Source organism: Arachis ipaensis, chromosome B1 (genome assembly GCF_059453495.1).
Source record: "Arachis ipaensis isolate K30076 ecotype BB chromosome B1, ASM5945349v1, whole genome shotgun sequence".
NCBI lineage: Eukaryota > Viridiplantae > Streptophyta > Magnoliopsida > Fabales > Fabaceae > Arachis > Arachis ipaensis.
The window spans coordinates 25,901,191-25,912,982 of record NC_142436.1 but is presented as its reverse complement, the minus strand read 5'-3'; the positions used below and the strand labels follow the sequence as shown (position 1 = coordinate 25,912,982).

The following is an 11,792-nucleotide window of genomic DNA, read 5'->3' as shown; positions in this document are numbered from 1 at the left end:
ACATTAATAATAAATTAAATAATATATATATTTATATATAAATACTTATAAATATATAATAACTAATTTTTAGTATGTATATAATATTTTTGCTAAATTAAATAATTACTCCAAAAGAAAGTAGTATTTCTTTATAGAAGAAAGATATTACTTTTTTTCTTTTAATTATTTAAACTAAAAAGTAAGTTGGCCAAGTTGGACTATTATGTTGTTCATTTTCAATGCTTTCAATTGTTTTTGTAGTTTTAAGAAGGGATGAGGAGAATGAGAAAGAGAAAAAGTTATATGATTGCGGAGGTAATAATAATGGTGGGGGGCAATACCTAATAGGGTGCTGATTCAAAAGCTCTGAACAGAGAGAGAGAGAAAGAGAGAGATGAGAGACATAGAAAGAGAAAGAACATTCTGAAGTTGGTTGGCTTTTTCTGTTTGTGTTGCTTCTGTGGCTGTCAAACAAGACTTAACAGCTCATCTTTTTTCTTTCTCAAATGGGTGGTCCTTTCAGTTTTGTTTGTCTTGTTTCTGTTTCTTCTTTTCTTTCTCTTTCTCTTCTCTTCATTCATAATACTGAGTGTTTCTAGTTTCTACTCATATTTATGTTTATGCTTTGAACCTCTTTGCTTTTGTTTTTTTGGTGCTTAGCTTTAATTTTGTTTCTCCATGTTTGGTCTCTTCTTTCTAAATTGACATGCATTCAGATTTTGTGATCTCTTTGATTTGATTAGCTTCCTTCCACTTTCAACTTTTTTTTTCTCCCCTTATCTTCTTTATCTTCTTCTACTTGTCATTGTTTTCCACTCTTTGTCCTTAAATTTCTTCTTTGGGTCTCTTAATTAATTAATTCCTCAACAATATTTGTTCCCTCATAAAGAGAAGAAACGTTACCAGCTTCATAGAGATATTAATGCTTTTCCCCTTCAGGTTCGTCTATTTAATCCCTTCATCTTTCTTTGTTTTTTTTTTCTTTGATCATTACTCTAATTAGACTCCATTTTTTGGTATAGATTTTTTGTATTTGTGTTGTAATTGGGTGCTACTGTAACTCTGCTAGTCTCAATATTTAAACATTAATAATTTAGTTTCAGAAAAACTAAACTAAACGATATACTTTTGGAAATTGAAAAAGTTTCAAGTATTCTAGGAACGTCGGTGTTCCAGTGATTTTCTTATACTTTTATTTGACATGTTTTTCAGACAACATCTAAATAAGATGTCACTTCGAAATATGTAAACTGAGCATATCTTCTAAGTTTTGTGAACTTTGTTTAATTGTTGTTGAATAATTATACGGTAAAGACGTAAGTTTAAAGATTTTTTTTTATATGAGATGAAAGAAAAATAAAAAAAAGTAGGTTCTACACTTTGAATAGTAATAAAATAATAAAAAATAATTATAAAAAAATTTATTTTTTTTTATATCACTTCAATCTGTACAGTAGAATGTCTCTTAATTGTTACTACAAAAGAAAAAAAATATAAAAAAAGAATGCCTGACAATAAAAAAAATTAATAAAAAATAATTAAATTTTATTTTATTTAATATTTATTAATTATAATAAATATTAAATAAGATAAAATCGAATTATTTTTTTTTTCCTAGTATTGCCAATAAAGAAAGTTTGTTTAATTCCTTTTGGACTAAAGTAAGGTTTATTTTCTAATGTTTGTTTATTAATTAAGCTGAGCATTAATATTGTTTTATTTAATATTTATTAATTATTATAAGACAAATTTTAATAGTTTTCAGTTAAATTTTTTTATTATTAAATATTTTTATCAAAAAAATTATATACACATTAAAAATTAATTATTAAATCAGTCATAATAAATATATATATATATATATATATATATATATATATTGTGTGTTATATTAGATACTAAAAAAAATTGTATTTAATATTTAGTTTATTTTTAATATATATTTTATATTTTAACGTATATTTTATATTAATAATTAATTTTTTTATATATCTAACACAATTGATCTATATTATATTTCTCTTTGTCAAATTAATTACTATTTTTTTAGAATTTATTAGAACATTAATATATTTATGTCAAATATAATATTAAAATTTAATTAAAAATTAATTATTTTTAGTCAATATCAATGCATTTTATAAAAATTATTCTTTTCTTCTAAATCTTATACCATAAATCTTAAATTTTAAATTTTAAATTCTTTAAATCCTAATTCAAAATCTTAAACTTTTTTAAAATGTAAAAGTTAAAAGAATAATTTTATAATAAAAAAATTAATGTTAATGAAATAAAATTTAATTTTTATATTTATTTATAGTATTGATATTAAATTTTGAATAAATAAAAAAGTAAGAATGATAATTAATTTAAGAAGAAAAATATATTATTATTATAAGGAAAAATGGTTTGAAGTGTAGTGAGCGCAATGATGCTTAGATGAGAAACCAAGGTGTTAAAATTGATGCCTTTGGTCTGCTTCTATGGTGCTTCATCTCTCAGATTCACATAACACTGTCTCTGTCTCTGTGTTGCTTCAGGTGCATGGCTTCAATGGGGGAACACAACTGAAACGTGTCACGCATATAATTGGTTACTTGCTTCTCTACCATTTCATTCGAAGCCAAAGAAAAAAGAAAACTGCTTTCCTCGTGTTGTTCAAATCCGTTCTCATTTGTTGGGAACAACAACAAGGCAAGAAAAGAAGAAAAAGGCAAATGTCTAGATTCATAGATATAAATATTTAACATGGGGTTGGGCGGTGCTGTCAGTTTTAGGCAAGTGGGGGTGTCTCGCATTTCATGTATTTATGTATAAATATATATAGATACAGTTTTGTTCTTTCTTTTTTTTTTTGGAGATGGTTAGTTTCGGTTGGCAAATGTCTTAGTTTTTGTTAACTTGTTTCGTTGAGTCTAAAATAAACTATCTTTGGTGCCTCGATTTGTGGGAAAAGAGATTCGATCTCAATAGGAAATCTTTTCTTTTAATCGAGTTGAGTGGTTTTTGGCTTTCACAGCCTTAGTAGGGAGAGAAAAGCTTAGTAAGATGAAGTTTATGAAGCTTGGTTCTAAGCCAGATTCTTTTCAGAATGATGGTGATAATATAAGGTATGAAGATTATTAATTACTTGTGTGCTAATTAATTTTATTTCTCTGTGATTCTTGTTTTGTATTTGGTTCCTGCTCATAGTCCATTTTTCTTTTTGTTTCGTTTTGCTCTGAACAATGAATTTTGATGGAAATGATATCAATCCCTGAATGAAAAGGCTCCGACTCCAGAATTTTTTTTATGTAATTTGATCTATGCTTCTCAATTTTTATATCTAAAAATATTAATGTTAGGTAATGTAAAGAGTTAAGAGTCCAAGTGAGGATCTTAAAAACAGGATAGTAGATCTGTGTTATCTTTGTTAAGTAATAACAGCAGGTGCTTTAAGGTTTAAGCAATGAGAAAAACAGACTTCATGCAGCGCTGTTCTTTCCTTCTATAGTCAATATGTGCATGCTGGAGTATCTTAAACTGCATAAAGTTAATTATTGTTATTATTATTTTCTTGTGAATTTTATCTTTCTTCTTGTATTTGAAACTAACATGAACCAGCATGTATTTTACAGGTATGTAGCGACCGAGTTAGCAACAGACTTAACGGTTAAAGTTGGAGATGTAAATTTTTATCTCCATAAGGTATGATTCAATCTGACATTGAGCTAGTATAGTAACTAGTAAGAGTAATAGTAATATGATGATATATAGCTCACATTGCAAAAGTAAACTTCTAATTTATGGATTGAATTTATGTATAAAAAAAAAATAGTAAATTACATGAAAATTTCTATTCTATTCTTACTCACAGTTAATGTATTATGAAGATTACCATTTACCAGTTTTTCATCTATTAGATAATTTCAGATCATGCAATGTCATTATTTTTCTTAAAGTAGTTTGAAAATACACTTAAATGCATGTTTGTTACTCAATATCTGTAGTTTCCTCTTCTATCGAAAAGTGCACGCATTCAGAAGCTTATTACAAACCCAGAAGAGAACAATGATGAAGTCCATATCCATGACATTCCTGGAGGACCTGCTGCATTCGAAATCTGTGCTAAGTTCTGCTACGGTATGACAGTCACTCTGAATGCCTACAATGTCGTCGCGGCTCGCTGCGCTGCAGAGTATCTTGAGATGTACGAAACTGTTGAGAAGGGAAATCTTATCTATAAGGTCGATGTCTTTCTCAACTCGAGCATTTTCCGGAGTTGGAAAGACTCAATCATTGTTCTTCAGACCACCAAGTCTCTTCTTCCGTGGTCTGAAGAACTTAAGATAGTGAGTCACTGCCTCAACTCGATAGCTTCCAAGGCTTTGATTGACACATCTAAGGTGGAGTGGTCATATACTTATAACAGGAAGAAGCTACCATCCGAAAATGGCAATGGTAACGATTCGCCTTGGAATGGCGTGAGGAAACAACAGATGGTTCCAAAGGACTGGTGGGTGGAAGACCTTTGTGAGCTCAAACTCGATCTCTATGAACGCGTCGTGAAGACGATTATAAGTAAAGGCAATGTCTCAGGCTATGTAATTGGAGAAGCGCTTAATGCTTATGCCTCAAGAAAGCTTCCTGGTTTCAACAAAGGTCTGATCCATGGCGATACGGCAAAGAATAAATTGTTGTTGGAAACTATCATTGGACTATTGCCACCGGATACAAGAAGTATCCCATTCGGTTTCTTGCTTAAGCTGTTAAGAGCAGGCATTCTGTTGGAATGCCAAGAGTCGGAGCGATCAAAATTAATGAAGAGAGTAGGTCATTGTCTTGAGGAGGCAAAGGTGGCTGATCTTTTGATTCGTACCCCTGTTGGCGAAGCAATTTTCAATGTTGATACCGTGCAAAGGCTAGTTGAAGAGTTCATCATTGCATGCGAGCATGATGGTGAGGCTGATTCTCTGTTGGAAGATGAATTGCAGGATATGAAAAGCACTCGGATTATATCAGATACTGCAAAGATTAAGGTTGCAAAACTGGTGGATGGATATCTTGCTGAGATTGCTCGCGATCTGAATTTGCCTCTCGCTAAATTCATTCATCTTGCTGAGTTAGTTTCAAGCTTCCCAAGAGCAACTCACGACGGAATTTATCGCGCCATCGATATGTATTTGAAGGTAACTTCCTGATTTGTCATCTCTTGAATTATGTCAAGTGCAGTAAGATTTCTATTTATGAAATTTTCATATTGTTTTTTCTGCCACTAAGATTTTCAACATCTTTCCTAAATTGGACATCTCAATGGTTTATGCACTAAGCTAACTAAGGCGATCCAATCGTATATATGTAGTATAACTTTATATTATTAATAACTTCTATTATACAGAGATTAACTAGGGTATCATGCATATGTTAAAAGTGGGTACATTTGAGTTAGAGTAAACACCCAAATTGGTTTCCAACATATTTTAAGTCGGACACTTTAATTCTCAATAAGTTTTTATTACTTTAGAGGTCTTCGAGACGGACTGATCCTTTTGTAAAGAGGATTAATTTCTTTTATAAAGGTATTTGTTGAGATCTAATTGTCTTATAATAAAATTTGTTAGGAATTTATTGTACAATAAGCATATTAAAAATTTTATTGATAGTGATAAAAGGATCAATATATGTCTCACTGGTGTATCTCAAGACTTCCAAAGTAATAAAAATGTGTCGAGGACTAAAATCTCTTATCCAAAATTTAGGGACTAATTTGGGTATATACTCTTTAAGTTATTCCCTAACACATTGATAATGAGCTCTTAATCAGCATTATGCGCAGCATTGTTTTAATCAACTCTAAAAATTTAGATGTAGCATTACACTTATTTGGTAGAGTCATTATCTAATATTTAACGGTTAAAACCGAATTGATGCAGGAACATCCTGAAATCAGCAAGAGCGACAAGAAAAGGATCTGTAGGCTAATGGACTGCAGGAAGTTATCGGCAGAAGCCTGCATGCATGCCATACAGAACGAGAGGCTTCCGATGCGCATTGTCGTGCAGGTTCTCTTCTTCGAACAGCTAAGAGCTACATCGTGCTCAGAAGGCAATAGCACACCGGATCGTGCAGGATCTATGAGGTCTTCGCTTCCAAGTGGATCGCACGAGAGCTCGAGGTCTATTACAACCAATACAGAAGAGGAGTGGGAGGAAGCTCTGAAATTCTCAGGTGAAGGTAGCAGAAGGAGCAGCAATGATAGTAACAAAACCAATAATAATAATAATAATAATGAGAGAGTTGGTGCTAATAAAATGAAGGGTCTAATGTCAAAGAAAATATTGTCTAAGATTTGGTCAAGCAAAGATAGAAGTGGTGAGATAACTAGTGATGATACATCAGAAAGCCCTGCTTCTACAGTTGCTGAAGAAACAAAATCTACACCTTCTAGAAGTAGGAGGCACTCAGTGTCTTAATCTTAGAGCAGGATTATTGGAAGCTCTAACATTCTTGAATTGTTGTATAATGATCTCACTCAACTCATGTAGCGTTAGGAGTTAGAGCTTTTACTTAATTACTGACATGTAACATCTATGTATCTTCAATGGATAAAGAATGAAGCATGAAGAAAAAGGTCTAAATTCGCGTGTGAACATTTTATAGTCGTGTTGATTTTTCCGATTGATTGAATATTTTGTAGCCCTCATAAAATGGCCATCTCCTTGTTTAAAATGCACATAAATAAATGCTAGGGGCCAGCAACATTTGTGATTGGTAGCCATCAACTAGTCATTAATGATGATTTGATGGTGTGAGATTGGTGTGAGATTTCATCCAATGGCTCACCTTTCTCTGCTGGTTACATGCTGGCCAAAATGCAATAAAATTGCTGGCCCCCTAGACTTTTCCAATAATATTTTATATTTTTTTTACGGGATAATCGGTAATTAAGGTTATATGTTAAATAACCTACAATACAACAAACAAAGAAAACTTCACAACAAGAAGTCGGGTCGTAATTAAAATATTACAATTCTTTTATTTTCCCACAAAAAAAAAAAATATCATCACAAATGGCACAAGGAATAAAGCGCGACAATAAAGGAGGCAAAAAGCAAAAAACGCTCCAAATTCAAACACGACGCAAAACTCGCGAACGGAGCAAGACTTTTGGACACGGAATCAAAGTCAATTTCCTCCTCTTGGTCATACTCTTGAGCTACTAATCTAGCTTTATTTCTAACAACAATACCATTTTCACCTAACTTATTTCTAAAGATCCACTTGGTACCTGCTACCTTCTTACCATTCGGATAAGGCACTAGAGTCCAAACTTCATTTTTATCCTCAACAAATTATCAAATGCCAAAGACTAATACAGTTCAACCACTCAAAGCAGAATTTGACCAATATTAAGCTTCACCAATTGGTAGAAACAAACATCAAAAGCTACCAGAGCTATTTCAAGAAATTTGAACCAAATGTTTAAATTTTAAAATAAAAAATATTTTAAGAAATAGTTAATATTGACCAAAAAATTTAACTCTTAAAAGGAAATTAAAAACATACAATTTAAAGGCTTAGGAAGCAAGTTTTTAATATAGTGAAGAATCTGGAAGAAAGCACGCGAATGCATGAGTGGCGCTGAAGCATGGAATTGATATTTTGCTACCCACGCGCATGCGCAGAGGACGCGCACGCGTGGACAGCAATTTTATCTTGTTAATTAGGTATTCCGTGTTCCTAAAGTATTCTAGTATATATAGATTGTTAGATAGAGTATATTTATTAGGGTAAGGTGTCTAATACTCTTGTATATATATGAATAATAGTAATGACAAAAATAATGAAAATTTTCATCCCTCAACTATTTTTTTCTCTCTTTTCAGAGCATCCCTTTCATATGGTGCTTGCTCTACTGTTTCACCACTCAACTCTGCAGGTTTGAACAGAGTTTTGTGATGGTGCGGTGAGTCTAGAGTCTGCAACAAAGTGTGAATCTTTCACCACATATGAGAACTTATAGAGAGAGTAGCTTGTGAGAGATAGATCTAACCGATTTATTCATCAATGGCAATGAATGAGGTAGAAGAGGTGATGAATCCAACTGCAGCAGATTTATAGAACTTTGCAAAGATGATGGCTCAGTTTCAAACTTTTCAAGTCACTTCTAGATCTAACACCAACCTTCTTCAAGATCCTTCAAGTTGTTACTACTTTCACCCAAGTAAGACATTTGGAATCGCTCCCACAACCACTTCACTGACCACATTGAACTACCACACCCGGTCTAGATCTGGATCTGTCTAAAATCGAAGAATAAAATTAGATTCATCGATGGCACGTTCCTCAAACCAGCTCCAACAGATGATTTGTATGATGCTTGGGACCGTTACAATACCTTTGTGCTGTCATGGCTACATGGATCATTGAGCTCAGAAATTTTATAGAGTGTACTGTGGTGCAATAATACACTATGGAAGGACCTCAAACAACGATTTTATGAGGGTGATTGTTCGGTTGCTCATGTCCTGAATGGGTCGGATATGGTGGGTATCAGAGGTTGGTGGGTTGTTGGTAGCTGGACCTGGATGGATTCCAAGAATGAGATTCCTTCGGGCTGATGTGGTGAGAGACGGAGGGAGGCCACCTGCAAGGACTCCAATGCTCAAGTTAGTGTCCGTACAAAAGCGGCCATTAGGGTTAGGGTAGGTGATGTACCTCTGGGGAGGGGTAGGGCCCTCCCTTTATATAGTCTGTGCTCGAGTGGGTCCCACATGAGCAGACACTCTTTCCTAGAAGCTTCCTTTCAGCTGTCCAGGTGCTGTGATCACAGAAGAGGAAAAAAGGGAATTTGCGGGTTGGAGGACCCGTTGGGTCGGTGCCTCGGTGTTCGAACCCGAATCACTAATGGGTCTGGCTGGAACAATGCGCCCAACGTGCCAATCATGAAGCAAGACGGTGGTTGGCGCGTTCATGCTACTCGCTTCTTCCATGGTCGAGCTCTCTTTAAGTCGGGAATATGTCGATGGAGACCGCAACCCCCTGCGCGTGCATTGCCTCTATTCGTAGCTTGGTGCATCGCTTCGAACTTCGTGCTGAGCATTTAATGCTCATTATGATTGATTTAAAAATCCAAGGGAAAAGACTATTGTGCCCCTGTCTTGTAACACCCTAACTACCAAAGCTCACACTTCCGGCTGCGCGACTCTGATAGCTTGGACATTACGACGACACTTATACTATTTAATACTAAAATATGAGTCCGTTTAAAACTTTAAGCCGCAATACCGCTCCCAAGAATTCTTTCGTTCGGTAACGTACATCCATAAATACCATACAACTTACAAAAACTCATAAAGCGTACATCTGTATATATATACACATATATAAATAATATTACAAGCATTATCCAATACAATTCCTATCCCTCTTACAGAACATATCAAGATAAAGGCGAGGGTACAAAATATACTAAAGCAATACAGAGTTCTCAACAACAACTAAATAAACTCTTCGTAACTTCTGCGCCCAAATCCTGAAAGGGGAAAAATGTAGGGGGGGTGAAAACATCATCCTCGAAAGGGTTCTCAGTAGAGGGTTTTTGGGAATTACTGTAATAGGATACGTGAGGATAAACTGTACCAGTGATTAATAATCATCTTATGCCTCTTTCAAAAACAACGGTTTACAGTAAAAGTAAAGTCTAAAAATCTTTTCTGAAGGAAGAACCGTTCAATTCTCAAAAACTCAAAAGCCTTTCAAAATAGTTTATCTATGCTGAACCAAAACAGCATTTCATATTTTATTCTAAACCAGAAACACAAAACCGAAATCAACCATCAGTTCATATCATTCCCAACCACGGCCCTAGGCCCAAACAATCCAACAACAACCAATCACCACAGTTCAACAAAGTCCCAATAGCAAACACAAATAGGAAGATGCAAGCACAAACAAACAGTTATTGCAAGTAGAACAGTTAGCAATTAATCACATAGGCAAACCAAGTATAATATGCACACCCAAACAATGTCACATAAATGCATATGATGCATGCCTGTCCCTAGTGGCTGATGATATCATCTGTCGGTTATATAGCCAACCCGACACGTCCTGGTAGCTAACCATGGACAGAAACACCCATCGCGGAGCAAGTAGGTTTGAGCTACAACCCCATTGCTACTACCCGCTCAACCCAGAGCCAGTGGAATAACCACTACTGCGGCTACTACCCAGGCGGGTGTTTAAAAGCTCAACCTGGAGCGAGTGAAATCACCACTACTACCGCTACTACCCAGGCGTCACAGTCTCTAACCTGGAGCAAGTGGGACGAACCACAACCCTTGCTACTACCCAGGTATTTCAAGCATATATTCATTCAGTCCCAGCCATGGATCAACATCCATCTTAGCCATCCGGCTTAAATTCATAATTCATAGTCAGCCATACGGCCCATAACTCATTCGGCAATCAGCCATAAATCAATATCATACACAGCCATTCCGGCTCACGGTTCAATCCAAAACCAGCCAATATTCATAATCATACACAGCCATTCCGGCCCATAACAAAACAACACTTCCACCATCCAACATCATCAAATTCATAAAACCGGCATTTAAGCCATAAATCACTTTTTCTCAAATCGCTTTACTTTGAAATCAAGTTTCAACTCTTTTCAGCCTTGGCTTTAGAAATCTCGTTTCTTAAATCATCTCAGGCTCATAAGCCAAATTTACTCAAAGTGAGTTCCCTTTTTAAAACAAAGCCACTCTCGGCATTCTCTTTCCAAAACTTCCAAAACCATGGCAAGTTAAGGATTTATTTCAAAGTATTCAAAATCACCCATACAACAATGGGATTTCATAACAAAAGTTTCTCGGCAGAGTCCCAAGTCTTTAGGGGAGAATAACATAACTCATTTCGCCAAATTCATTTAAAATCACTAAAACATTGGCTTTCTGATTTGAGTAAGCAAATAGGATCTAAGCCAAACTGAGTCATGTAATCATTTACTTCTTTCAAAGCCTCTTCCTTTACTTAGGCAAAACCAACTTCAACCCCCATGATAAATTCTAGAACGTTTCAACTGTTCAAAATTGTTTTAGTCTTGCAAGAATTCAGAATTCAAAGAGTACTTAAAACCTTTCTCAAAACATTTCAAAATGAAACTTGTCAATAGACATTCAGGTACTTTCAAAGTCATTGAAACTTCTTTAATTGAAACCCCCAAGTCAAATTCAAAGGCATAAACCCTTTTTATATCCAAATAGCTTTAAAACACAAGTTTCATGTAAATAACCTTCTCCTGAAAGAGATACAATGCCTTTCTTAAGAAGCAAGACTAAATCACAATTTCCTCTTTATTAATTCATTTCGAAAGCATGAATCATCCTTTTCTCGATAATTCAAATAAAATAGTAGAAGTCTTTAACTCATCATTTTCCAGACAACATTTCAATAAAGACTCAGATTTTATAGAAATTTCGACAGCACCTCCCCTAAAACTTGGACTTTTGCCACCCGGTTCGAGTCCCAACTAAACCGTTTCTCATTCCTTTTCAACAGCTCAAAACCAGAAATCAATTCAAAAGCAAGCTAAATCCAACAGTCGCCTCAATGGCATACCTCAAGGAAACCATTTCAAAAATCAACTCAATATCAACCGATTTAACTCATTTATAAAGCTTTAAAGAATCGGTTCAGCAATAAATCATTTATCAAAACCAGAGCAATTAAAGCAACCCAGGCTGAATTTCAAGAGCATTCTATCTTTCACATCATCAAATTAATTGACTCAATTCAAACTAATCCTCAACGGATTAAACTCA

The 11,792-nt window shown here is 34.4% G+C and overlaps 1 protein-coding gene across 1 annotated transcript; it reads left to right on the top strand.

The window, feature by feature from the left end:
- The first annotated feature begins 328 nt into the window (after positions 1-328).
- LOC107627633 (phototropic-responsive NPH3 family protein NPY4) lies at positions 329-6,613 on the top strand. The gene is made up of 5 exons (XM_016330460.3): positions 329-921; positions 2,523-3,092; positions 3,600-3,669; positions 3,972-5,150; positions 5,895-6,613. Exons 2-5 carry the CDS (start codon positions 3,031-3,033, stop codon positions 6,432-6,434), a joined length of 1,851 nt encoding a protein of 616 aa, XP_016185946.1. The 5' UTR covers positions 329-921; positions 2,523-3,030; the 3' UTR covers positions 6,435-6,613.
- The last annotated feature ends 5,179 nt before the right edge of the window (positions 6,614-11,792 follow it).

What these genes read in the sequence shown, in the direction of transcription:
- LOC107627633 (XM_016330460.3), top strand. Translation starts at nt 3,031, where the DNA reads ATGAAGTTTATGAAGCTTGGTTCTAAGCCAGATTCTTTTCAGAATGAT. An exon ending in AATGATGGTGATAATATAAG is followed by an intron (nt 3,093 to 3,599) that starts GTATGAAGATTA and finishes TGTATTTTACAG; the next exon opens with GTATGTAGCGACCGAGTTAG. An exon ending in TAAATTTTTATCTCCATAAG is followed by an intron (nt 3,670 to 3,971) that starts GTATGATTCAAT and finishes CAATATCTGTAG; the next exon opens with TTTCCTCTTCTATCGAAAAG.